This window comes from Xiphias gladius, chromosome 4 (genome assembly GCF_016859285.1).
Source record: "Xiphias gladius isolate SHS-SW01 ecotype Sanya breed wild chromosome 4, ASM1685928v1, whole genome shotgun sequence".
Lineage (NCBI taxonomy): Eukaryota > Metazoa > Chordata > Actinopteri > Istiophoriformes > Xiphiidae > Xiphias > Xiphias gladius.
The window spans coordinates 5,741,792-5,768,992 of record NC_053403.1 but is presented as its reverse complement, the minus strand read 5'-3'; the positions used below and the strand labels follow the sequence as shown (position 1 = coordinate 5,768,992).

Below are 27,201 nucleotides of genomic sequence, written 5' to 3'. Positions count from 1 at the left end.
TGACTGAGCTTTATGTCTGCCTCTGATGTTACATTTACTTAAGTATATATCACTGTATTAGTATTACTGGGTTAGGGTTAGGGTTAGTACTTCATAATTTGTGAGTCAGTTCCATATAAAAGCTGCTAACATGCAAATATGTGCTATTAAAAATCTCTTTTAAAGTCTTGAGTTTAGCTTAGTGAACCATGGTCGAAACCCTGTACTCAGTTGTTGAGTAGATCTTGATCAATTTTGCCATTTAAAAATGGCAAAATTTGTACTAAGCTTACTTTTACAAAGAAACTCTGGTTGCAATTTTCCACCCCTGCACAATCTGCACCCTCAGATTCCTCTAATGTAATAAAAAAAAAAAAAAAAAATCCTAAACACGAAAAGGAACATGACTCACAATTCATTATAGACACAATCTTTTGAAGGAGTACAAAGATTTTCCAAATGATGTTGTGTTGTGTTGTCACAATTAATTAATCTTGTGCATTCATTACAGTCAACCAGTCTTCTACCGCAGTATAAATATATTTAGACAGACAATAATAAACCAGAGCAGCATGCTTTTGGTTTTTGAGCAGTCTTCTGTGATTGCATGAAGCTGATCCTCAGTTTATTTCAGACCAGAGTGTTGCTTTCACAGAGACCCGAGCAAATGAATTCAGACCTGCCTGTCATCAGTGAGTCATCCTCATTTCTGAAAGCGGTGAAGCCTCCTGATGGACTCTTCAATCAGCTAATGTTGCCAAGCAACAAACACGGTTTCGTTCAGTCAGCTGGATTTTGGCCGATATCTCTCAGCAACACGAGCCAAGTCCAAGTCTTCTAAAGAGATGATCTGGTCCAGATGTGGACAGAAATGATCAAGTTTCCTTCTCAGCAACAGCGGCAACAAAGTTTAGATGGGATGAAGTGAAAATCAAATTAATTCTGCATGAAATTTTGGTCCTTGATCTAGCAGGTAATATTAATACTACCACAAATACATCAATGAAAAGTTTGAATAAGAATATAATAAGTTATGTTCAAAGCAGTCGAATTTCTTTCAGGTAAAAAAAATGAAGTACATTACCACAAAATGACAGCCACGCTGACGTCTCTTTAATTTTGAAATTTAAATGGAATAAAAGTTCATATTCATTAAATAAAAGTTTTAAAAAAATCGTGAAATACATGCAGCATAAAAATTGTAAAAAATAACATAAATTGCTGATTTCAAAGCAAATTGTTACAAACAAAACATTTTTTGGCACGCACCAACTCAATACTACATAATGATTCTATACAGCATATGCTAACTACTACATGCTAACTGTCGTAGTATGCAGTTGTTAGAGTACAAAAAAAAAATCAGCATACTTTAGCATTGCGTACTAACAGGAAATCAATCTACAACCTACAATTTTTGCATTTCACTGCCAATGAAGCTTGTCTTTGTTAAAATGTAATACTTACTTTTTGTTTTCTAAGATCTTCCCTTACCCTTCTCACCATAATCCACAATTAATTTAAATTTTTTCCGGCTGTGAGCAGCCTCTCCAATTCCTTTTGCGCATTTGATTGTGTAAGAACAGTGTCCATCAGCAGCACACTCAAAGATCAGCCGTTGAGTACACTTCATTTTTTCACTTTTGCCGTGTGAACAGTCACAGAATACAACACACTAATTAGTGTGTGGTATGGATTCGGGACACGCTTACACTTTAGTGTAGTTGTAGGCGGTTAAAAATCCAGACTTTTTAATTCAAGTGCTCCAGATGTTTTAGAAACCTGTGACATGTGGAGATTCCCTTACAGTGCACGTACAGGTTTTTGTGTGCGTGTGTGTGTGTGTGTGTGGTCTGTCTGTGATCCGTGTAACAGGCTGATTTGGATTTTATGAGGTCAAAGGTCAACAGGAGCGGGAGAAGAGTGACCTTCCCACCTCGGGGTCAAACTGAGGAGAGAACCGTCACAACCCGACACCCTCACTTTTAGTCTCTTCCACCTGAATTTATGTCATGTCGTCACCCCACCCCCCACATTCTCCTTTTCTTCTGACTGCAGCAGAATGTGTCTTTTTTTTTCTTTCTTTTTTTTTTTTTCCCTCCTCAACTTGTTTCACACATTCATTGAATTACATTGTGGCTTCAGCTCAGCTTGAGTAGAAACCAAATTGTTCTCACCAGAACATAGTTTGCAGGTCATGGAAATGCTCTTGAGGAGTCGTGGGAATTTAGGTCTGGGCCGCAGTGAGATTTTTGCAGTGTAGTAACCAGTGAGGTCATGATTATTTTTAATTTTGTCTCCATCTTTGAACCAGTGTTTCTGCACTGGGCTACCCAGAAATTGCCTGTCAGTCAAATCCATCCCCGCTGTGACATCTTGCAGCTTCGATTTTCTTCTGATAAAGTGTGAATTTCCTCATATGACACTCTTTAATGCGTCCGTGTGAAAACGATGCATATTACTGTTATATTATCAGAGGTGGAAAGTAACTAAGAACATTTACTAAGTACCGTCCTAATGCATAATTCGTAGGCACTTCAAATTCATATGAGTACTTGTGTTTTATACTTTATAGTTCTGCTTTATCGTTCTTCTTCACAACATTTCAAAGGGAAATATTTAGATAGTCTGCTAAATTAAAGCTTACAGCCAGCAGCTGGTTAGTTTAGCTTAGCATAAAGACTGGGAACAGGGGTGAACAGCTAGCCTGGCTCTGTTCAAAAGCTAACAAGACCTGCTTACAATCATCTCTAAAGCTCACTGATTAACATGCTATATCTTGCCTGTTTAATCCAAACGAAAACGGAAATGTAAAAATGACATGTTGTGGTTTCCCGCGGTGGGGGGAGGGTTTAAGTGTGAAATCACTGCTCCTGGCCAAGAAATAGTCCTGCACATGACCCCCAGAGCTTCTCTCTGTTACAGTTATGAACTTGTACTGGTTAAACAAACGAGATACAACAAATTAATTAGTGAGCTTTGGGGTTGCCGGCAGGCGGAATTTGTTCCCTTTGGACAGAGCCAGGGCTAGCTGTTTCCCCCCGTTTCCAGTCTTTACTTTATGCTAAGCTAAGGTAACAGCTGGCTGTAGCTTCATATTTAATGTACAGACAAGCGAGTAGTATTGATCTTCTCATCTAACAAAGAACCATGTTTCCCAAAAAAGTCAAACTATTCCTTTATGTACATTTTCTCCTTACGAATGCAGGGCTTCTACCTGTAATGGAGTATTTTTATTGTGTGGTACTGCTGAATAAAATATGTCAATGCTTCTTGGCACGAAGAGAAAAGCTTTCATAAGCCCAGTATACTTCAGATTGCATCACTTTTTTAAAATAACAATTGGTAATGAAGTAAAAAAACTGACTTTAGCTTGAAAATCTCCTGCGTCCTCTCTTTTTCTTCCTGTCGCCCATCAAAAAAAAATGCTTCACTTTCTTTCTGTCTGTATTGTATTCCTCAGTTTTATAATATAATCCTATTTACTCTCTTTCTCCCTCTCTCCCTCTCTCCTTCCTGTGCTGAACCCATTGAACTGCCTCCCCACCGCACCCTTTCTCCCCACTCACTTCCTGTTTAGAGGAACAATTAAAGGATTGTTACTACAGCCTGGGGCACAAAGGCCTTGATCTACAACAGCCACCACATTAGCTGGAAAGATCCACATAAAACGTCAAATGTAGGAGCTCCTTAAAGGACGACGGTGGCCTGTAAGACCAACAGGAGTAACACAAAAGGTTATGATGGAGGAGCAGCTTTTGAGTAAACACTGGACACTCAGAGGGGATCGATAACAATTAAATGCAGTGCCACAGTATGAGGAAAACACTGCCGCTGATATGATTGTTGACAAAACGGCCATTCGGTGTTGAAGCTCTGGCTCTAAATTTTCCTTTTAAGTAAGATTAGACTGACACAATATAATATACTTGCAGCTCAGTATGGTCTGCTTTTAAAATGACAGATATGATGCAGACTGATTGTTGACAGCTTTGGTGTTTTATCAGTGCTACACTGCTGCCTGTGGGAATACCATTACTTGAACTTGATGGCACATCATCGCACATTATGATACCAGAGGTATTTGAGAGAATGGAAATCTACCCCCACATGTTGTTTTAAGAAGTGGCTCAATAATAAGTCGCCACTAGTATCCTGGTTGGGTTTTCCCGCACAGGCAAACACCTTATCCTGGTTTCAGAACATTCGCTGTTGGCACGAAACATAGGGGCTGAGATGCTGAGGAATCCAGAGACACCTGTACAGTGTACAGTGTACAGTGTGGCTTAATGTGCAGTTTATAAAACTACCTTTTAAATCATTATTGACGTCTCCTGGACTTTTATAACGTGCGTACATTTCTGTCACAGTGGCTGTGGACACTGGATATACCACATGTCTGGGAAAGCATTGGCAATTATTTGTTACTCTGGCAACATTCAGAATAAAATAAAAACGTAAGCATCAAAAATACAACAAGGCCTCCCACAGTAACACATGTACCGTACAAAACCAAAAGAAAAAACATCTGATCTTATAAAATTATATGTACTTCCATATACTTCAGATAACTTGTATTGTATAACTTGAAATGTGTCAAGCTTGAAGTCTACTATTACTGTTAATTTTACTTATAGTATTACTATGAGAAGTAGTAGTAGCAGCTATGATTGTATTTCTTTGAATGCCGTCTTTCATTATTGCCGTGTCATTCCCCATCTCTTTTCTCACCTCACCCCTCTACTGTCAACTCTAAAATAAAAGAGCAAAATTCTCACAAAAAATACTAAAAATGCTCATCATGAGTCAGGTGGCAAAAAAAAAAAAAAAAAAAAATTCCTCAGAAGCTATTGTAAATGTTTTGTATTTTTACAAGATAAAAGATTTGTATGAGTAATCCATTATCTAATCGCATGAGCTCTAGTGGAGGAGGTTATGTACGTGGAGGCGTTTTCCCCAAAGGAAAAATTTGACAGAAAGTCAGCCATAAATGGTGAATCCTGTAGACTTGGTGCTGGCAAATCGAACATGCTGCAGAAGTTAGCTGTATAACTAATTATATACAGATAAGGTTAGAAATGCCAAAAAGACTGTTTCCCACAGCAAAGACCACAGAACAGAAAAAACATTCACCACTTGTAATGAAAGGGAAAACACCATGTGAAGTCAATGTGTGAGTTAGCTTTTTTTTTTTTTTGGTCTTTCTTTTGTTATTCACTTGTGTCATTTTTGATGGAGCTCATAGTAGATACCTGAGGAATTAATGCCTATTAAACTTGTTCTTGGTAACGTGGTAGCGTCTCATCTGTTAACTTTCTTTGACCTTTATATGGACTCGCATACATTCCTCGGCAGGTGTTTAAAAAACAACGGGGGGAGATATGAACACGGCCATTCTCCTTGTTGCTGCTCACCTGACCGCGTTTGTCTCCGTGTTTCCGCCACAGGCAGAGCGGCGGGCCTACAGAGAGGCCGAGATGAACATGATGGACGACCTATCAGAGGCTGACTTTCAGAAAGAGGAGGAACCGGCCAGCCCGGCCCCTCCGCCTTCGCAACAACACACAGACCCCGCCTCCCCGACAGTCGCCGTGACGCCCGAGCCGGTCGCCAGGGGAGACCAGGCCACACCTAGTGAGATAGAGTACCAGGTACATCAGCCGATATTTGTATCACTCCATGTTTACTATACAGTACATCACCCAAAAAAAACTAAGTCTCATTCTCCTTAACAATAATTCATATTAAGCAAAGGGTGTCCTAGAGTAACCAATAAAAGACGGTGATCAATATATCACTGGGAAGGAAAGTTAATTCCTGACTTTGGAAACAGCAGTTGACGAAATAGCTAGCCGCTTTAATAGCAGCCGTGCTGGTGCTTTCAGTCGTTTCCCACAGTCCACCTCAGCAGACGGCGGAAGAATGAACTTTGGCGCTCAACTTTCGAAACCAACATGGGTGAGAAGTCCTTAAAGTGATGAGGAAAGGGGAAAATGTCAACGTCTACGGTTACGGCTGGGCAAACTTCCTCTGCGGAGGAAGATCGTGCGATACTATCAAATCTTTTTAAATCGATGCGGCTGCCTACACAGGTTGCAGTAACGGCTCGTTTTTACTCACGGAATGATCCCGTAAACGTGCCCCAAAGCGTATTTTTTTTATACTTTCCTGCGTTTTTCAGTGATTGTATTATTGTGCCCTGAGCGCTTCCAAAACAGGGGATGAACTACAACTCAATACTGTGCCCGAATGCCGCCTGTGTAGACGCACAGTGAGGACTGAGGCCTGTTGCTGCTCTGCTGACGCGCTGCTCGCTCTGCGCCTCCCGTGCGGAAGCGGTGTCAGGGGTTAAGACAAAGAGCATAAACTACACCTGAGTCATCATTACTGTTTAAAGCCGCTAATAGGACATTCAAGGACTCATGGGTTAGGTGGATCATAACGGTGCTAACTAGCTGAGGAAATAACATCTCATACTGATCTCTGCTGCTTCCTGCAAATTCTAAGTCACGGAAACAAGACACTGTAATACTCAAAGTGGCATTATGAGAGGTGCTGGCCAAAAAGACAAATGGCTGATGGAAAGGAAAGACATCACACGCCACCCTGCCAAAAATGGAAAATTCATTCAAAGCACAAAAACCAGTTTGCGCAAAACAAGTTTCGGTCTCCATCAAGGTATCTGTTGAAGGGCGCAAGACTGAAATGTTGCGCTTTTGTACTAAAATTATCCACTTTTGGCCTTGAAAAACTGTTGCCCTGCTTCTCTATTTTATCTAACTTTCATTCACTGAAACTCAGCGTAAACTTTTTTTATTTTGTAGCTGTGTTTTTAGCTGTATTGAGAATAATTCCGACTATATTTTTATGTTGCAGAAATTTGAAACAGCCATACTTTCAAGTTTTCCTTCCTTAATCGCTGTAACACAAAAAGATTTTTCCCTGTTTAGAAACTTAGTTATCATCTTACGAACCTGAGCATGAAGATGGATTCTTGGCCAAACTGTTGTGACAGCCACCTTGTTTTCTGTGTGTGTGTGTGCCAACAGGATGGCCGGAAATTTGGCATCGGCTCCCTGGTGTTTGGGAAGCTGCGAGGTTTCTCTTGGTGGCCTGGCAGGATTGTTTCCTGGTGGATGAGTGGCCGGAGTCGAGCTGCTAACGGCACTCGCTGGGTCATGTGGTTTGGTGACGGCAAGTTCTCTGTGGTGAGCACCGTTCGTTTCATGACTAAGGTGATCGGATACTGGTTTGGCGGCTGTTGAGTATTCAGCCGGTTCGCATCCAAGACTCAAAGGGGCACCTGATGATTTTCTTCTCATAAAAGTAGAAAAAAAAAAAAAGTAGCTTATCATCTTTTACATTTTAACACCTACTACTCCAACTTTAGTCTTTTATAAATGCAAGTTTCTGTCAGAGTGCTGTCTTAGTTGTGACGTTCATATAATCATGTTTCAATTACAGTTTTACTCAGGTTTATTCAGTGGTTATTCAAGAGTGTCGGGGTTAATTCAACACTTAATTTGCTCTCAGCAGAAACTTCAGTGAGTGAATATGATCTTTTACTTTGATTTGTGGAAAGACGACCGTGATTTTTTTGTTTTTCCATTTTCTTTTGACAAACTTGAATTTAGAAATAAGAAAAAAAAAAAAAAACAAGCAAAAAAACCTATATAAGAAAATAAAAATTGCACCTGAAATGCCACAAAAACAAGAAAAAAAAGCTTTTAGTACCCAGAGTCACTCAGTTAAGGATTTTATGCCCTGATAAGAACTTAAATGTTCACCTTTTTTTTTTTTTTTTTTTGTTTGTTTTTTAAAAATCCAGTTATTTATGGCTTTTCTTTTAATCTTGTTGACGTTCATTGTCATTTCTTTGTTTTGCAGGTTTGTGTGGAGAAGCTGTTGCCTCTGAGCTCTTTCTCCTCTGTCTTCCACCAGCCCACCTACAACAAACAGTCCATGTACCGGAAAGCCATCTTCGAGGCTCTGCAGGTAACGAACCCACTGTCAAAACTCCGCTCCTTGACGTCAGGGAGTGTGTGGTTCTGTGTCATTTCCGAGGCTGTCGCTGCACGCATTATAAATCTCTCTGGATGAAATCAGCATCTAAAAGACCGAAATATAAATGTACAGGTCCAAAGGTCACATTTTACTCATTCTTCTCTTATGTAAGATTAGTATTTTGCATTTGTGGAGGTGTTGTTCTGGTTTAGCTCTGTCCACAGTTGTGGTAAGTGGTAACATGTGGGTGCATTAGTTCAAGTCTCTTATTTTTCAGGTCTTTTTTTTAGCTTTAATTTTTTCTTTTAATCAGTACTGAACACTTGGTCATTTCCAACTTCTGTGGCACCAATTGGGTTAACATTTATTAAAAAAAAACAACAAAAAAAAACAGCGAGGGATACGTGCACTAAAGCCTGCGCCCATATTTACATTTTGCTACATCTTGTAAAGCCATGAAAACCATAAAAAAAGCATTTTTTAATTAAACAGGTTATTACTCTCCATGCAGCGTGTGATTTTACTTGTGAGTGAGCCATAGGAAAGACAAATCTCCATTGCTTGGAGATGGACAAATATGTTTTTCTGATTTTGATTCTGATCTCAACCTGACTAAATTGTTGCGGGACGTGTGTGTGTTTACTTTGTGTTCAGGTGGCCAGTGTGCGGGCGGGGAGGCCATTCCCTTCCTGTGATGCGAGTGACGATGCAGAGGGCGTGGACATTCAAACCCGACAGATGATAGAGTGGGCCATGACCGGCTTCCAACCCAGCGGTGCGCAGGCACTGGACCCTCCAGAAGGTATGTGGTCCTTTCTCCCAAATGCACAGCGACATGCGCGCGCACACACACACACACACACACACACACACACACACACACACACACACACACACACACATTACCTACGCCATTTGAAATCTTTTACTTAAAAATAAAGCCAGCAAAATGTAACACTTTATAGGGCCACTTTTTATGACTTGATGAGACAGTGACAGCGGAGAGATGACAGAAAACGGGGGAGAGAGCTGCAACAAAGCTTCCCGACTAGATTCAAAAATGGGGACGTTGCGGTTCATAGTCAGTGTCTTCACCCTTAGGCCCCACGTACGCAATAGGCGGACTCTGGTCCAGATCCGCAACGGAATACAGTTGAAATAATTTGCCCAAAACAACATTTCTGTTCCACCTGACTGAGCTCACCTGTTGAATGACGGACGGCTATCATGCCACCTCACACAAACTCGCGTCTTTTAGTTTGATAGGAGCCGGACCAAGAAGGTCATTGGAAATAGAAGACTGAGTTAAAGAGTGAAACAGAAGTGTTAACTAACCCAGGCAAATAAAGCTTGACTGCGAAAACCTTGTTTAAGCTCTGGTAGACTAACAAATATGTGGTAATTTCACCTGGGGAAAGCATGAGACCAGTTTGCTTCAATTGCAGTCAAACCATGGTCGTGAAACACTGTTGTGACACCAAACAGACCCATTTTCAACAATTTTGTCCCCAAAGCTCAGAGGTAAGAACCACAGTACATCACCGGCAGAAGCAGTCGCATTAAGCTACTGGCAGAAAAATTATGAAATCTATTTAAACAGCATTTCAAATAGGAATGTAGCAAAAACACTTTTATCACAACAAACTCACTGATGGTTGTTCATGCAGGTTTAAAGTCTTAGTTACACAGTGAAGGTGTCACTCCCCAACTGATATAGAAATGTGCTTTGTGTAAATAGCCTTCATGCTTGTAGAACATGAAAGTCGGTCGCTTAATCCATCTTCCCCGGGCCTGCACCGCTGTTGAAACGCAAACTCTGAAAAATGATCCTGGGAGATTAGAGTTATTGTGTGGATATTTGGTTTTGGTTTAAAACCCGTGAGGAACTCAGGTGTATCGACAGTAAATACATGTGTGAGGGGAAAAAAAAAAAGTCAACCGACGTGATTCATAGTTCTAAACGTCAACTGATCCCAACCGTTTACTTCCCATGTGATGTTAAAAACAACAAAACTCTGTATTAACTCTGCGTCCTTATCTCCACAGAGGAGCAGAATCCATATAAAGAAGTGTACCCAGAGATTTGGGCAGAGCCTGAGGCAGCGTACACGCCCCCACCTGCGAAGAAACCGCGCAAGAACTCAGCCGAGAAAGCGAAGATCAGAGAGGTGATCGACGAGGGGACCAGAGGTAAACATATGAACACATTTCCATTGAAACTACTCCTGCTAATGCTTTTCTTTGTTAATTCTTGTTATCTATCTGCTTGATTTGTAATTGACACACACTAATGGTTACTTTTCCTACAGAGAAACAAACAGTAGAGGTGCAGAAAATCTCTACAAGACAAAACGTATTTTATTTACCTGCCGTATGCGTTTGTACATATGTGAAGTAACACGTTTTTCTAATGTGTTGTGTTTCCCAGAGAGACTCATATATGAGATCAAAAAGAAGACCAGGAATATAGAAGGTAAAAACTTCTGAAATGGTTCATGCATCTGCCTCATGTATTTACTTTACGTTTTATACTGTATAGTATATTTTATGTGTAGGGCTCCTGATGCTAACCCTGGCATTAAGCAATATAGTAGTGGCTGATGAATAACATATAACAATAACATGATTTGTCAAAAATAAGAAAAATATCCCTCAGAAAGGGTTTGAAATGAAACACGCCTTTAAATGTTTGATTAACAGCATCGTTTAAAAATTCGTTACCCTTTCATGAAGTTCTTATCTCTGGTTGATAAAAATATAATTTGGTTACATTAACTGGGGAGCTACTACATCCAAAGGCTTTTCTGAACCATTGTCATCCAAAACAGATAATTTTGAGATAATTTTTTATTGCATTTTAACATATTTTTACTGTGTTATTGGGCTACTATTTCATTGTCAGTTCTTTCGTTCCTTTTTTCCTCTGAAGTAGGGTCAATGGGGTCACTTAGGACCAATTTCAAAACTTTTTATACTAGCTTTAAATTCCAGGTTCTCTGCTTCAGACTTATATTAGGGTTAGATTTGGGTTCATTTTAAACTGTTCTAGTGTGACGTGTTGGTTGCTGTGGCTCTCAACTAATCTGGAATCCAAATTTTTGGTCTTGTTTACATTTTGAGCATTTAGCTGATTTATTTATTCAGTAAGCTCTACAATGACTGCAAAAGGAGAATAATGTACGGGTTTACTGGAGAGAGGACCGCAGTGTCCAAAATAAATTATGAGCTGGAAAATAAATTTAAAGTTAGAAAAACACAGCAACTGGCCGAGTATTTGAGTTTTGTGTTTCAGTCTTGTTATTGACCTTAAGCACATGATGGTTACTTGGCCCTAAGGGGCAGCGAAAGTCTTATTTATCACATCCTTTAAGTTCCTTTCCAAAGTGTTAAACTTAATGTTGTGTGGACGTTTGAGTTTGTCCCTCTGCGTTTCTTAAGATATCTGCATCTCCTGCGGAAGCCTCAACGTCTCTCTGGAGCATCCTCTCTTCGTAGGAGCAATGTGCCAGGGTTGCAAAGTAAGAAATCCACCAGAGCAAAGCAACTCACTCTGTTTTTTCAGTTTCTTGGGACTGCTAAATAATTCAGTATTGTTGTTTAAGGACTTTTGATTGAATCATTTGGACATAATATGATCGAATCTTTCTGCAAAATTCTGTTGTCCAAATGAATGAATTCAAGCTAATTAAAAACTAAAAATATGAGTTACTGAGAATTTAGTTGACATGGCTAAAGAGTTTTATTGGGATGTAGTGCATTACAGTTAAACACTTGGTAAGTGCAGCAGTTTGATTATTTTATATGATTTTGCATAAATTTGCCATTTGAAGATAAATGGCAATGTTGTAAAAAAAAAAAATCAATAATGCAAAGAGTCCCTAGTTTCAGCTCTACATACTGTACATCCACCAAAAAAACTGATGCACATAGACCCCAACCAAACAAGGAAACAGAAAATACAGCCCTCTCTCTGTGGGCCACACACTAAAGCCAACTCACCTTGTCATCGTGTTTTGACCTGTATGTGTGGCTCCCTCCCCCCTCTCGACTCAAGCCATGCAATTTAAGTTACACAGACACATGAAATTGAGCAGTTGTTAGGCTTATCCGTGCACCCAAACGTAACATAAACATTAAATTATGGTGGACTCTCCCTCTGCCCCTCTCCTGTTTTTTTTTCTTTTCTTTTTTTTTTCTCTTTTGGATCCTGACAGAACTCATTCCTTGAGTGTGCCTACCAGTACGACGACGACGGCTACCAGTCCTACTGCACCATCTGCTGCGGAGGCAGGGAAGTGCTCATGTGTGGCAACAACAACTGCTGTAGGTCAGTACTGTGCCGCACACGCTGTTCAGTGGCCGAGGGCAAGGTGTTGGATTTCACGTTGACGGAAACAATTCACCCATAAATGTAAAAACGTGATGTATGGCTCCCTTATTGGCAAGTGAGTCACTTATTTACTCATATGAATACAGAGCACGCGGTTGATTTTGGTATATCTAGGCTCAGACGTCATCACTGCAAACACTGCAGAGATCAGGAGTCACGATGATAAACTTCCCCCCAAAACTGCATCCGATACACAGTCCTACCAGCTCTAAATGTGGCCATTTCCCGACTATCATTTCAACTATCGAGAGGAACTACTACCTAGTAAAAATGAGAAGGATCCACCTAATATACCAACAGCAGGCAAATACAAGTCAAGCTATGTAGCAGATAATTATTAAGTTAACCATATTTAACTCTATGTATTAAACTTAAGGTGTGAAAACACCCATAAGGTGCCGATTTGGTTTGGTTCAAACAAATCCTGGTTTGAAAAGGAGGGTCTCAGCCTGCTTCCCAGCAGACTCGTAGTGACCGACCACAGGTCTTTATTTTAAAGTGTATTCAAAAGATAACTACTCTTAAAACTCCCGTCACATATTCCGTAGCATTAGCGTTGTGCAGGAATTATTCCTGATCAAAAGGTGTCAAACAGACAGAGTGCGCCAAAATACACGGAGTATATTTGAGCAGTTCCTTAATAAAAAAAAGTAAGTGAAACATAGTGACCACACAGTCACTGTCCTCCCGTAATATTACAGTAATATTCTTTTTTTGCCCCTTTTCTACCTACTATTAATAATATACGAGGTCCAGTTGCAGTCTGAACAAATAGTGCTCATAATCAGTTAGTTTTTTTTGTGACACCAGAGAAGATAAATACACTCATAAGGTTCAGTAACGTGCAGCATTGCTCGCTGCCACAGTTTGATTTCCTCTCATTACACCGACGGTGCAGAGTGACGGTTGCCATAGCTGTCCAGTGGATGAGTTACCTGCTGGTGTCGGTTCACTTTATAACTTCTATGTGTGTGTGTGTGTGTGTGTGTGTGCAGGTGTTTCTGTGTGGAGTGTGTGAATCTGTTGGTAGGTGCCGGCTCGGCGACGGCAGCCATCAAAGAAGACCCCTGGAACTGCTACATGTGCGGACCCCGGAACACCTACGGTTTGCTGCGACGGCGGGACGACTGGCCCTGCAGACTACAGCTCTTCTTCGCCAACAACCACGAACAGGAATTCGTAAGTCTCGGTCCCATTCACTTCATTTCTGTCCTCCATATATATATGACATAGTAAATGATGATGATGCTTATAAAAAAAGAATAGTCTTTATAGTGCTCATGGATATACTTTGTAATATGCACTGTGCACCTTTATGTGATCACAAAGATTAATGATGGACATCATCCACACAGATAAAAAAAAGATAGCCTGTACTTTTTTTTTTTCTAGAATATTTTTTAAAGTTTTTTTAGTGTTCCATAAGAATCATTCATTACATTGATTTAATTAGCTTTTTCTAATATTAACATAGTATTGTTTGGGGTATTTTGCCTTTAGGTAACAGTATTACTGCATATAATGAGGTATAACATTGGTATATTGCTGAACTGCTCTAAAGAGCCAAAAAACAGTAACATCTTTGGTCAAAATTGAGTCGGGACCAGAGTCTGACTTATTGACATCTGTTTTACCTTGAAAAAAGAAATTCTTAATTTTCGGGAATAAAAAGAAACAGCATGTAAAATTTTGCAGGGACAAAACTGCAGTGACTGCACTCCACTACTCTTTTCGGAAAAATGAATTCTGATGCTCCGGCATGTTATTAGCTAATTGAGTCAGTTTTACTACATGAATAAGGCAGTAACTTAATAATAGTGGAGAAAAAATCAAAACAGGTAAACGAGTCCTGCTAAAAACTAAAAGATCCTTTTTAGATTGTCCAAACATGGCACTCAGTAACTTGTTTTATCTGACAATGACAATATTTGTCCTGAAAAGAGCATCAAGTTAAGGTTTTACAGCTATAGTAGTCACACACTTTGGCTAAACAGCCTTCGAACTTCAAGTTGTTTTTTCTGAACCTCGCTTTTTCTGTAGTTACTGCCTTTCTACTTCTACGTAGCTTGTTAGCTACAAATTACCTATGAAGGCTAATACGCACCGAAACAGACAAATTCAGTTGTTGACGTTCTTTAGCTTGACGTTCGCCGAAAAGACCAGATCATCATCATAAATACCGCTGATATCTAATGCGCTGCTCTGCTCAAATTCAAATTCAGAGGTGCTTTATTGGCATGAAGGTTTCAAAAAGCAAACTGTAAAGTTTAGTATCCATCTGATCTTATTCTCATCAATGTCTCCTCTTCCTCTTAACTCTCTATTTCAGGAGCCAGCCAAGTTGTATCCTCCAGTTGCAGCAGAGAAGAGGCAACCAATCAGAGTCCTCTCTCTGTTTGACGGCATTGCCACAGGTATAGATATCTATATATATATATAGATATTTAGGGCTGCAACTAACACTTGTTTTAATCATCGATGAATCTCTTAATAGGCAGTGTCGGTCAGCCGGTCAGCATCAGCATGTTAACATTGTCATTCTATATCAGCCTCATAGACTCTTGTTTGTTCAATTTGTCTCCTAATTGTTCACTCTATAAAATGTCAGAAATTACTGAAAAAGGCCCGGCACAAGTTCCCAGAGGTCAACGCGATGTCTTCAGATTGTTTTGTCTTGTCCGACAAAACGTCCAAAAGCCCAAACTATTCAATTAAAAATGATAATAAAGAGATGAAAAAGGGAGAGGGGTTGAAGCCAGTGTATGTTCCGTATTTTTATTTGGACTCATTACCAAAATTGTTGCTGACTAATTTTCTGTGGATCAGCCCATCAATTTACGGACTAATATTTTGTGTGAAACTGTAACGGAAATACGTGAAATTACCCCACTCCCACTGCAGACTGCTGAACTCGCTTAGAGCAAAAATGAACGTTTTCCCACTCGATGTTTGACTAAAGGAGTTGTTGGCTGAGTGATTTCGCAGGAGAGGGTTAAATGTGGTGTGCGTGCGTGCGCTCAGGTCTGCTGGTGCTGAAGGATTTGGGCATCCAGGTCGACAAGTACGTGGCGTCTGAGGTGTGTGAAGACTCCATCACTGTCGGCATGGTTCGACACCAGGGGCGCATCATGTACGTTGGGGACGTACGCAACGTAACCCGCAAACATGTAGGTGGAATTTTCATCTTTGCTCCTAGATTTTCAAGACAGGGTAAATAATCATCAGCAGGATCTGTGGACATTCACACCTAAATTTACAATGTAGAATAATGAAGAAATGATTATTTTGTTTTACATGCTAGTTTATTGTTTTTGATTGTTTTACTCCACCAAACTGCCTTTTTTTTTTGTTACGTCCTTTCTCTCCTTTGAAGTTAACTCGTGTTGTCTTTTGCCCGTCAGATCGAAGAATGGGGACCATTTGACCTGGTGATAGGAGGAAGCCCCTGCAACGACCTCTCCATAGTCAACCCTGCACGGAAAGGCCTTTATGGTAAGAACCGGTCTTGAGTTGCACCAGATTACAGGATTTTTCTGTTGTTAATAAGTTTTAAAAGTTAAAAAACTTGCAGGGAACACATAAAATTTAAGAAATATCCTTGTTATCCATAAAACTACAAATGCTCAGAGGCAAAAACGAGTGTCAAATTAGAATGAGTTTCTGTATTCTCTGTTCCTCATGTGAAATAAACTGTGGGGGCTAAACTCTCTCCGTCCTCCCGCAGAGGGAACCGGCCGGCTGTTTTTCGAGTTTTACCGTCTGCTGCACGAGGCTAGACCAAAACCCGGCGACGAGCGGCCGTTTTTCTGGCTGTTTGAGAACGTGGTCGCTATGGGGGTCAGCGACAAACGGGACATCTCTCGCTTTTTAGAGGTACGGCGAGCAACACCCGCTGCATGCCGTTATAATATACACGCATATAAATTCAGACTCCAGTGAATCACACACATTGAAACTCCGCGCGGTGACTTAAGCAGGAGAGAGAGGAAATTTCATGTCCCACTGGTTCTCGGTAAGTAGAAGAAGTCGTCAAATCATTTACCTAAGTAAAAGTAGCATTGCCACGCTGTAAAAATACCCAATTACAAATCCTTCATTCAAACCTTTACTTGAGTAAAAGTATAGAAGCAACAAAATTTACTTATCAAAAGAAAAAGCACTCTTTATGCAGGCTGCTGTAAGTGTTATATTATCATATAATGGATCATTATTATTGATGTATTAATATATAAGCAGTACTCTACTATTTTAGTTGGTCAAGCTGGAGTTAACTTTAACAACTTCACATTCTGTTGGGAAGTTCAATTTATAGCAATGCATCATATTCTATGAACTCATCATATGTTTTATACGCAAAATCTTTATCTGCAAAGTAGCTACTAAGTAAAGCTGTAAAATGAATGTAGCAGCAGAGTGAAAAGTAAAATAGTTCCCTCTGAAATGTAGTGGAGTAGAAATATGAAGTAGCAGAAAGAGAAAATACTCAAGTAAAGTACAAGTACCTCAAAACTGTATATAGGTGTAGCACTTGGGTAAACGTGCGCAGTAACTTCCCACCATTCTTCATTACATTTTATATCATTTTAGACAATTTTTCTATAGTTACAACTCAGAAATTATACCCACAGAGTCATGACAGCAGGCTGAATATAAAATAAAACAATACAATTTAAAAAATGTATTTTAGTATTTGTATCAGTCAGTTGTTGGGTTGGATGGTGTTCACTTTAGACCAGCGGTTGCTGAAAAACTATCTTAACGAACTTGAAAGGCAAAATGTGTTTCATTGGAAAGCTCACGGGATTTTACGTAAGGCTTCACAGATGAATAGGAATATCCACAGACCTAGAGCGTGACATTTGGAGGAGTCTCATTCTCATCCACGAGATGTTTATGTTCAGTGAAACAGTGAGGTGACCCTGCCGTGTACCTACAGTGTAATCCAGTGATGATCGATGCCAAGGAAGTCTCTGCTGCCCACCGCGCCCGCTATTTCTGGGGAAACCTGCCAGGCATGTCCAGGTGATACATACATGGACAAACACACACACACACAGACAGACGCCATTATTGGGATCAGTTCACTTTCTGAGGATTTATTCAGAAACACTACGTTTCATTAAGGTCCTACATGTTTTAATATTTCATCTCCCTTTCTTTCTCCACCTTTTGTTGTCGCAGACCCCTGTCACCCATGGCGAATGACAAGCTGGACCTACAAGAGTGCCTCGAGCACGGCCGCACAGCGAAGGTATCCACCTGTGTCTGTGTTTCTATGTGTGTGTGTGTGTGTGTGTGCGCGTGTGTGTGTGTGTGTGTGTGTGTGTGTGTGTGTGTGCGTGTGCGTGTGTGCGTGTGCGTGTGCGTGTGCGTGTGCGTGTGCGTGGGGCCCTAAAAACAAACAAACAAGGTAAAGCCAAACATGGAAAATACTTTAATGTTCCGTTTGATGGAGAGAAAAATAAAAAACTGACACATTTTCGGAAAACATTTGTAAATTTCAGAAACAATCTGTGTCAAATAAAACCTGATAAGAGTGCAACATCTAAAAGTTAATGTCTTTAAAATATAAAAATTTAAAAAATGGGAAATCTCTGTGTGTTATTTATTTCTACATGTATAGATACGTAGCAGAAGCATTTCCCTCTGTGGACTGATATCTCAAAAATGTACCCATCGTTTATGTCAATTTTTATTGCGATTTCCTGCTGCTGTTGCACTTTTTCTCTACCAATGAGAAAATTTTTGTCAGTCAGTCCTTTATGCAAATAATTATTTGATAACCATCACTTTTTGTATGATCATACTTTTTCAAATTTTCATGTATCACAGAACGCTGGTGTACAAAAGGAGGATAGCTGTATGATTAAAAAAGGATGTGTGTGTGTGTGTGTGTGTGTGTGTGTGTGTGTTTGCGTGTGTGTCTGTGTGTGTGTGCGTGCGTGCGTGCGTTTGTCTGTCTGTGTTTGTGTGTGTTTGGGTCTGGATGTTAATTCCAGTTTGAGAAGTTGCGTACGATAACGACACGCTCCAACTCCGTGAAGCAGGGGAAAGACGAGCATTTCCCCGTCTACATGGACAACAAGGAGGACATCCTCTGGTGTACCGAGATGGAAAGGTACAGTGGCGTGTGCGTGCGTGTGTGCGTGTGTGTGTGTGCGTGTGTGTGTGTGTGCGTGCGTGCGTGTGTGTGTGTGTGCGTGTGTGTGTGTGTGTGCGTGTGCGTGTCTGTACTCTGTTTAATGGTTGAGTCTCTCTACTGAATGATTTACAAACCTAACCAGGGACAGAGGGTGTACATTAGGTTCAGCTTTACCGTCCGAACTACCTGTATACACAGAACATTACACCTGTTGCATTGCTTTTCCCTGTGTAAGAATGTTTCTCTGTGCCGTCTGATGAAACTAAAAAGAAAATAAAAGAAATTAAATACTCTTACCTTCGCATATTTGCAAATTGATGGAAGAATTTGATGAGTATGAGCATCAGTCCAAACACGAAGGAAGTCGTGGCTGCTAGATGTCACCAACCATTTGGTTATAACCACGAAGTGATTTTGTGGAGGAAGTGCAGACAGCATTCTCATTCGTGAGGAACCTCATTTTCCTTGCTTGATTTAGCACCTTGTGAAAAGAAACATGTGACCTAAGTGACAAAGTGAAAATTAACACCCTCCCTCCCTTGATTGTGGTTTGGACAAGCTATTTTAATCTGTAATGTGTGACATAACACAGCAGGTGATTTAAGATGACAAAGAACATGCTTTACGTACGTAGACAAAGAGTGGGGTTTGTGTTTGAGTTGAATTGATGTCATAAACCTTTCTCACAACAGATATTGTAAAAAAAAACAAACACACACACACACACATATATATATATATATATATACACACACACACATACACACACATACATACACACACACATGTCAAAGCACAGGGGTTGATTCATTGATTCATTGTTCCAATTTGCTGTACTGTACATTGCACATATTATGTTAATTGGTTTCGGTGGTCTGCCTCTCTTATTTTGCAAACCCTTCCTTTGTGAAGCAATCGGTGTAGTTTTTATAATTTTCAAATCTGTATTTCTAATGCAGTGTTGGCTCAATCCAGACACACAAACTGTACTCTCTTGTCTTTTTGTGCAACATTTGGACAGTTTCCTGTTTAAAAAAAAAAAAACAAAAAAAAAACAATCAAAGTTAAATTACACATATATTAGAGGCTAAAAATAAATGTGTTAAAAAACCATCATTTTCGGGTTTACAGATATTTTGCTGATTTTTACCAAAAATGTACCATTTTTTTAAAAGGAGCAGATTACATTTTATGTCCCAATCTCTCAAAATCTGCAGGAAGTACATCTTTGAAAATACTTCAACAAATAGGAAAGGAAGAGAAAAATGGTGAGAAAAACACAGATGAGCTTCTGATTTATGCACCAGTCTCTCATAGTAATAAAAACAAAAGAGAATAATTGGTTTACACTCTAACCGGCCAGATTTTTTTAATTACTGATTTCTTAAAACTGATTTTAAAAAGAAAAAAAAAACCTGAAAATAAATATGTCAGATAAGTTGTGTCTGGTCAAAGGTGTGCATCATGTCACTACCGTGCTGCCACTAATGATTGCTTACACCATTGATTACTCTGACAATTATTTTCTCAACTAATAAATGAATCATTTTGTCTGATATATATATAATTATTATCATTTCTTTCTTTTAAATCTCTTAAGAACACATTATTTTAGAATTGCTTTGGATTCTCTTGAACTGCTTTATGTTTTTATTGTGTTTTAGTGCCGTTTAGTGCAATTATGTTTTAACCTAATTTGTTGCCGTATTACTTTTAATCTTATTTTATTATTTCATTCCCCTTTTATCTGGTATTTCTTGGTTTTAAGTCTTTGTAGAGCAATTTGTGACTTGTTTTCGAAAAGTGTTTTATAAATAAAATATTCCATTTACAATGATAAAAGACAGAGGAAGGCAGCAGATCCTCATATAGGGGAGGCTGAAACCAGGAAATGTTTGGTATTTTTGCCTTAAAAATGACTTAGACAATCAGTCGATTAATAAAATAGTTGTTGATTAACTTTCTGTCGATCGACTACTGATTAACTGACAAATTGTTTCAGCTTTACTTAGCTCTTTCATCCAACCCAAACTGAAATAATTAAATCCTCCTGTGTGTCTCCAGGGTTTTTGGTTTCCCCGTCCATTACACTGACGTGTCCAACATGAGTCGTCTGGCCAGGCAAAGGCTCCTGGGACGTTCCTGGAGCGTCCCCGTCATCAGGCACCTTTTCGCTCCGCTCAAGGAGTACTTCGCCTGCAACTAGTCACACACCAATTCTCTCTCTCTCTCTCTGTCATGCACACACACACACACACACACACACGCACACACACACACATAAACAGTATGTAATGACAGACACACACAGATAACTACACACAGTATATGGCTAGTACATGAAGGTTGGCTGACGCAGGATGACACAAATGACTGGACACGCACATATATACAAACACACACACACACACACACTGTAAAGGACTGCTTCCCTAGATCCCATGTAGACCACTGGCTGACCTTAGTCCCCTGGTGCTACCTTTCTGATTTACACACACGCGCGCGCACACACAAACACACACACACACTCACTCACACACACACACACACACACTGGTGTCTTCTGGTTTTACTGTGTCGTGGTAGCTGGAGTTCAAACCTCCAGGGGGTGCAAAAGTGACAAAGATGCCCTGACTTTTTCTTTTTAATATCTCTGAATACATCGACACACCAATGAATCCCTCTGAACGATATAACTTAACTGTATTCATGTGTGGTGACAGTGCTGCTGGTGTATTACAGTGCAATGAACACGAATATATACAATATACACACACATACACACGCACGCACACGCACACACCAGTTAAAGCTTGTGGTGCTGGTCAATGATAGAGTCCAAATGGTGCCACTTTAATACAACTCTTTTACAGTTTTTGGTGCTCTCTCTCGGAGACTAAATGGTCTCTGGTTGTTTCCGTCGCTGCAGTTTTGTGTCCCTTACTGAGTCAAACCACACGATTAAAAGCAGGTGGAGGCAATGACAGCCAAACGAAGTGACCGTGAGTTTTTAAGACATCATTATCTGCCAGATTGAGTGTGCACGAGTGTGCAGGACCGCGTCCTGAAGAAAAACCGAGGCAGATAGGATTGTTATGAAGTCTTTTTTTTTTTAACACGACTGCGACTAAATCTGATTGTAATTTGCTCTGTTTCTTGGAAGAAATGCTGCCCTGGAAGTAAAAATCTCCGTAACTGAGTTAAACCACAGTGGGCTGAGCCAAAAAAAAAAAAAAAAAAAAAGGTTTTCTGGCAAAGTAACACCAAAGTAAAGTAACACCTTCATCACTTTTAGCTGAAATATGGTCAGCGATATCTGCAAAATGAAATACAGAAATAAAAGAGTGAATTTAGGGCATGCCACTGCAGTTTGACATTATTTCCTCCTTTGTTCATGTCTGTAATGCAACGCCTACAATGCAACCATTGTTTCTTTTTTTTTTTTTTTTTTAATTACAGGATCCCCATCAGCTGTTTGCTACTGCTAGTCTTCCTCGGTTTTGAAAATAAACTCAAATACACATGAGACCAATTCTAGACATTAACAAGAAAAAAAAAATAACACAGGGAACATAAAATACAACAAAAGTTAATAACAGTTAGTTTAAATCAAGACTGAATTGGTACATAATCTAGACAAAGATAAGAGACCGGCCTTATGGGTGTCCCTGTGTCTTTATAAAAACTCTTTTTAAGTAATATCAGATAAAGATCATAGTGAAAAGCCTTGGAAATGGCATCAGCAAACAATAAAAGCAGGCCACACACCAATGCTGGGGTAAAACCATCCTTTGTGTTTGTTTCACAAACTTATCTTAAGACACATCTATGCATGTGTCATAGTTGTCAGGAACTATATCAATCATCAGGTTTCCATACAATAAGCACTTGTGTGCTTTTGTAAAAACATTGTACTGATAATTTCTTGGCGGATTTTGCAATATTTTAGGGCAGAGATTGTATATTAAGGTTAGCTAATGCTTTGGTGAATACGCTGTGAAATACTGTGCACCAGTAGCATTCTTTTTTTTAACAATGAGCATGTCGCCTCATGTTTAGTGTGTGCTAGTACTTACTCAGTAACATTTGTAAAAACTGCGGTTGTATCGCATCGATTACTGTTAAACTGTTGCTCAAACGACTGTGATGTTCATCTTCGTGGTGCATAACAGGAATAATACTGGATGTCAGTTTTTTTTGACAGTGGCTGTAGCCATCAGGTCTTTGGTCTCACAGCTGAAGTTGCACGTTACGGTTCATGTCTGCATAGAAGTCAGACCCTCCTGTGGTAAACCCAGTAAACACCCCTGGAGAGTTCATCGGGTGGGGGGTGTATGTCGCAATACTGTACACTGGCCCACTTAGTGGAATCATTTCATTAGGTTCGGCAGTGGTCTCGTCGTGAAAATCACTTACCGTGTACTGTGAATTGAAAGTAAATGGTGGTCTTTCTTTGTAGCTTGTTTGACTTTGGCGTGGCTCAGTTTGTTTTTTACCCATCATGAGCATGGCTTTCATTTTGAATGACGCATTATGCACTTTCTCTGTATTTAACCAAACTAGCACGCTAAAAACTCCGAAATCGTGAATGCCAGCCAACATCATAATTTTTTTTTAATTAATTTTGAGTTTGTGAGACTGTAATTTAAAGATTTATTTATTTTTAATGGCATAGTCAAATACATATTATATCTATCTTTTTTTTTTTTTTTACCCTGACATTACTCTGTTTAAAGTCTGCTTTCTGGATCTTGTGAGAAAAATTTCATCTTAACATCACTAGACGGTGAAATGTTTTTATTTCATTGGTTTTTGACTCCGCAAAAATGTTGAAATCCTTTACCAGCAGTAGGCAAACAATGGCCCTTTAACAAAATAGTTTGCCCTCCCAATGAAAGCTCCATAATATCTCATAATTCTACTGTAAGGAACAGTTTGAACATGAAAACATCTTATTAACAGTCAGTATTAAGTATACAGTCAGCAGTTGCAGCTCGGTGTCAGATTCAATCCCTACAACAAACTGAAATTAAATCAATCCTGAAAAAAACTCCTATGATGAGACTTAACTGCTGACCCCTGCCTTATACCAGCTCCTCCTCCCTCATCTCCTTTTAAAAACTAGTAGAAGTGGGTTGTTATCAACTTACTCTGACAAAACATGAGGGTTTTCTGCCCCTTTTAAAGTGAATTCCAAAAATATTCCAACCTAAGGCTCCATCCAATGAGGTTTAACTCATCCTGTGAGATTATTTCTTCCTCTAGAGCAGCTTTCTACCCGAGCAGTGTTTTCAATTAAATTACAGCTTGCAAAAGTTTTGGTCCTTGCCAATCACAGATAGGTCAACGATGGCAGCAATTTACTTTAGCAGGACGGACAGTAAAGGAAGTCGGGGGGTGGTGGTGGGGGGGCGATTAAACCTGAACCCTTCCAGTTATTATACATCATCTCTTGTGCCTCAGCCCCAGTGTTGCGCTTTTGTGTCTGGTGATAAGAGTTTAAAAAAACAAACAAAAAAGAAACAAGTGACAAGTGAACTAGTCACAGTCCACCAGCCCTTGCAGTTGCGCTCCTACATCGCTTCATAGGGATCCAAAATGGCCTCCATTTATTATATCGCAGCAACATCTACTGAAACCAGAGACAGAACTTTGACACTATGCTGGTTTTCTACTTCCTACGACTGAAACAGATAGCCCTGTATAAATAACCGGTACTTCCTCACGTAACACGGATACAATTGTACGACCTGTCTTGGGTGTTTCTTCTGCCTTTGGCTGCCCAATGCATGCTGGAATAAACTCAGCCCCGTCGTGACCTTGATTAGGAATAAGCAGGTAAAAGAAAATGGATTGCCATCAAGTGTGGCAGATATGTGATGAAACGTTTCCAAGCGTATGATACACACAGACGCTGTGTGTAAACGTCCCTGTATACTGATGGATGTTTTATTTAGACAGGGCTGTCTTTTGAGGAAAAAAACCATCTCTCAGTCTGGTGCTTTTGGTCCTCAGGCGACCATCTTTTTCCGGGAAGCCTTCCGATCCTCTGACCTTCCTCAGATACCAGCTAACAACTGGACACATGCAGTCTAAACACACACACGCACACACACAAGCACACAGAAACAGACACAAACACAGACACACACACACACGCGCACACAGACAGAAACAGTAAAACAAACCAACAGTAAAACCAGCAGGTTCAAAGTGTTTTTCCATCATGTTTACTCTCCATTTATACAACCAACCTTCAGGTGCTTTTTAAACTCTGCTCTTTTTTACAGTGCTCTTGCAGGTCACTCATACACACAAACACACACATTTTGCTGGAAACATGGTGCCGACTTTCATGCTTCTCTCAACTCCTTTCGCTACAAAAGACATCACTAACACACGCACACACACACACACACACACACACACACACACACACACACAGGCATACACACTGTGTTTTTTGCCGGCCGCCTGCCGCCATCAGGCTTCCCACGGCGCCGCTGGGTGTGACATCACCACCCTGCGCCGCTTGGTGCTCCCAACCCCTGCCCGCCACCCCACCTAAATCCCCCTCCCCACCCCCCAGGTGCTGCATGTCAGTCAGTCAGTGTAATCTCCGATTCCATGTTAGATTAGGGAGTAATGATAATAAAAATAATGGTAATAATATTACAATAATAATCTGTTATTGTGTGTGTGTACTGTTCCAGGTTGGTGCTCAGTTCAGTTCAGTCTCAGCCTAGAGGGGAGAGAGACAGGCTAGAGAAAGCATATATTAAAGTTAGTATAGTGACTTGTTCTATTGTATCCAAGGATGCCAGAAGAAATTGTTTAAGCGATGAGCTACAGGACGCTCTCAAACAGAAGACGAGTTGAAATAACACAACGCACGTAGTGTTGTGAAACAGGTGGAAGAGACATGCTATGAATTACAACATCATCATCAGTAAATACCTAGAAATCGTGCCTAACAGGATCAATAGGAACATCCAGAGTTTCCACTGGTTCCCAAACTTTTGATCCAAAAGAAAGATCATCAACAAAATAGAAAAGGAAAAAGAAAAAGAAGTATGCAACGCAAACTTCTTTTTCAGTCTGTAGTTGGTTTTTTTGGTGAAATATTGGACAGTTTTCCTAAGGCTGCAACTAACGATTAATCTACAGATGATTTTCTCGATTAATCGTGAAAAACAACCTATCACGAGTTCCCCAAGACGAATGCCTTTCCAAGGGGGTGCTAAGATAAATCTGAGGGGTCACAAGATGATTAAAGGGTTAAAAAAACAACTCTGTCACAGAATACGGTTTAGTTTTTATTACTTTTACTCATATATATCTTGTCTTTTTTTGTGAAATATCAGATACTCTGACCTCTTCTGGCCTTCGAAAAAAAAAATTCCCATAAATGGGACAAATACAACAAACAACAATCACCCACTCACACGAGTGTTGTAACCTGTCACAAGGGTTCACAAGTATACATTACTGTATTTTCACAAGCCAAAAAGGCTGGGAACTATTCTGTTATAACATAAGAAAATAAATTAAGATTATAAAACAGAGATTTAAGTCTTATTTTTTTCTCCATCAGTTAGGACCTCTGTACTGTATCTCCTCGAAAACTGACCTTTGCTTGTGAAATGTTGAGGAGGATGAAGTTTAGACGACTGGTTGAGTGAATCTGTGAAAAAATTAGAAAATAAGACACGTAATGGTCTTGCAGACTTTTAGTTTTATCTTGTATATAAAAGTATGAAATTGGAAAACATAAATATCATAGATTGTGAGAAGCTGAGTTTCCTGAAAAACAAAAAGGGAACACAAACCAAAAAAAAGTTGGGAACCACTGGCTTCTTTTCACCTCCCTTTTTGTTTTCACCAACAGCAGAAGTGGTGTGGTGTTATTTCAACATGTATCTGTTTGAGGGGGCAGTCGGGAAAAAAAGCATGAGGGATGGATTCGACATTTTTCAGAGTTGGGTGACACGGTGATGATGTTTCTGTTCGCCTATCGACAGCTTTTAGGCTGAGTGATGCGCTGTTGTAAACACTGATACACTTACAAACAAATACACACAAAACACTGTTATTGAAACACAGAGCAAACAACGCTCAGACACCGAGATACATGCACAACACCTACAAAATACAATGCTGTGGCGCATTCAGACACTCATCTCATGGACTAAATGAAAGATGAGCTTTTCGGGAAAGGAGGACCTGGTGGTGTTTCAAAAGGTGCTAAAATTTTATCTGAAAATAAGAAAAATATATTGTTAGGAATATAAATCAAGTTTGTCCTTACAATGACTGTATTTAAGTTTGTCGTAGTAATGAAAAGGCACTATTATTATTTTACTCTTGTATGAATATGAACTAATTAAAAAGGCATTTTAACTTTGTACTTGAACAATGTAAGAAATGAACCGTGAATAAAAAAGGACTGTTTCCTGTGATTTAGCCTAAAGGCTCAGTGTTATCTAACTGCACACCAGTCAGGGGTATAACCCCTCAAATGCAAGTCAAAATTCAATTTCAGTTTCGATTTTTTTCTTTCAAACGGCTTATATGATTGTATTTGATGTCAAGTTCCCTCTTCATTCTCCATTGTGGCTCAGCAAAGTTTGCTGACATCAAATCGACACAGTAACACTCACCCTCGTCTGTTGTTTGTGTGTGCGAA

The 27,201-nt window shown here is 39.7% G+C and overlaps 1 protein-coding gene across 5 annotated transcripts in view; it reads left to right on the top strand.

The window, feature by feature from the left end:
- The window catches only part of LOC120788785 (DNA (cytosine-5)-methyltransferase 3A-like), a 67,003-nt gene extending 40,047 nt beyond the window's left edge, over positions 1 to 26,956 (top strand). For 4 of the 5 annotated variants that reach the window (XM_040124903.1, XM_040124899.1, XM_040124900.1 and 1 more), the window contains 18 exons: positions 5,427 to 5,630; positions 7,029 to 7,187; positions 7,867 to 7,974; positions 8,638 to 8,785; positions 10,030 to 10,173; positions 10,412 to 10,456; positions 11,422 to 11,501; positions 12,198 to 12,310; positions 13,369 to 13,552; positions 14,703 to 14,787; positions 15,395 to 15,540; positions 15,775 to 15,865; positions 16,098 to 16,246; positions 17,310 to 17,395; positions 17,555 to 17,624; positions 18,373 to 18,491; positions 19,733 to 19,783; positions 20,580 to 26,956. In XM_040124903.1, coding sequence (XP_039980837.1) covers positions 5,427 to 5,630; positions 7,029 to 7,187; positions 7,867 to 7,974; positions 8,638 to 8,785; positions 10,030 to 10,173; positions 10,412 to 10,456; positions 11,422 to 11,501; positions 12,198 to 12,310; positions 13,369 to 13,552; positions 14,703 to 14,787; positions 15,395 to 15,540; positions 15,775 to 15,865; positions 16,098 to 16,246; positions 17,310 to 17,395; positions 17,555 to 17,624; positions 18,373 to 18,491; positions 19,733 to 19,783; positions 20,580 to 20,721 — 2,124 coding nt within the window. In that variant the 3' untranslated portion in view covers positions 20,722 to 26,956. The remainder of the gene's footprint in view (positions 1 to 5,426; positions 5,631 to 7,028; positions 7,188 to 7,866; positions 7,975 to 8,637; positions 8,786 to 10,029; positions 10,174 to 10,411; positions 10,457 to 11,421; positions 11,502 to 12,197; positions 12,311 to 13,368; positions 13,553 to 14,702; positions 14,788 to 15,394; positions 15,541 to 15,774; positions 15,866 to 16,097; positions 16,247 to 17,309; positions 17,396 to 17,554; positions 17,625 to 18,372; positions 18,492 to 19,732; positions 19,784 to 20,579) is intronic. The other variant, XM_040124901.1, reaches the window with a different exon arrangement.
- Positions 26,957 to 27,201: the final 245 nt, after the last annotated feature.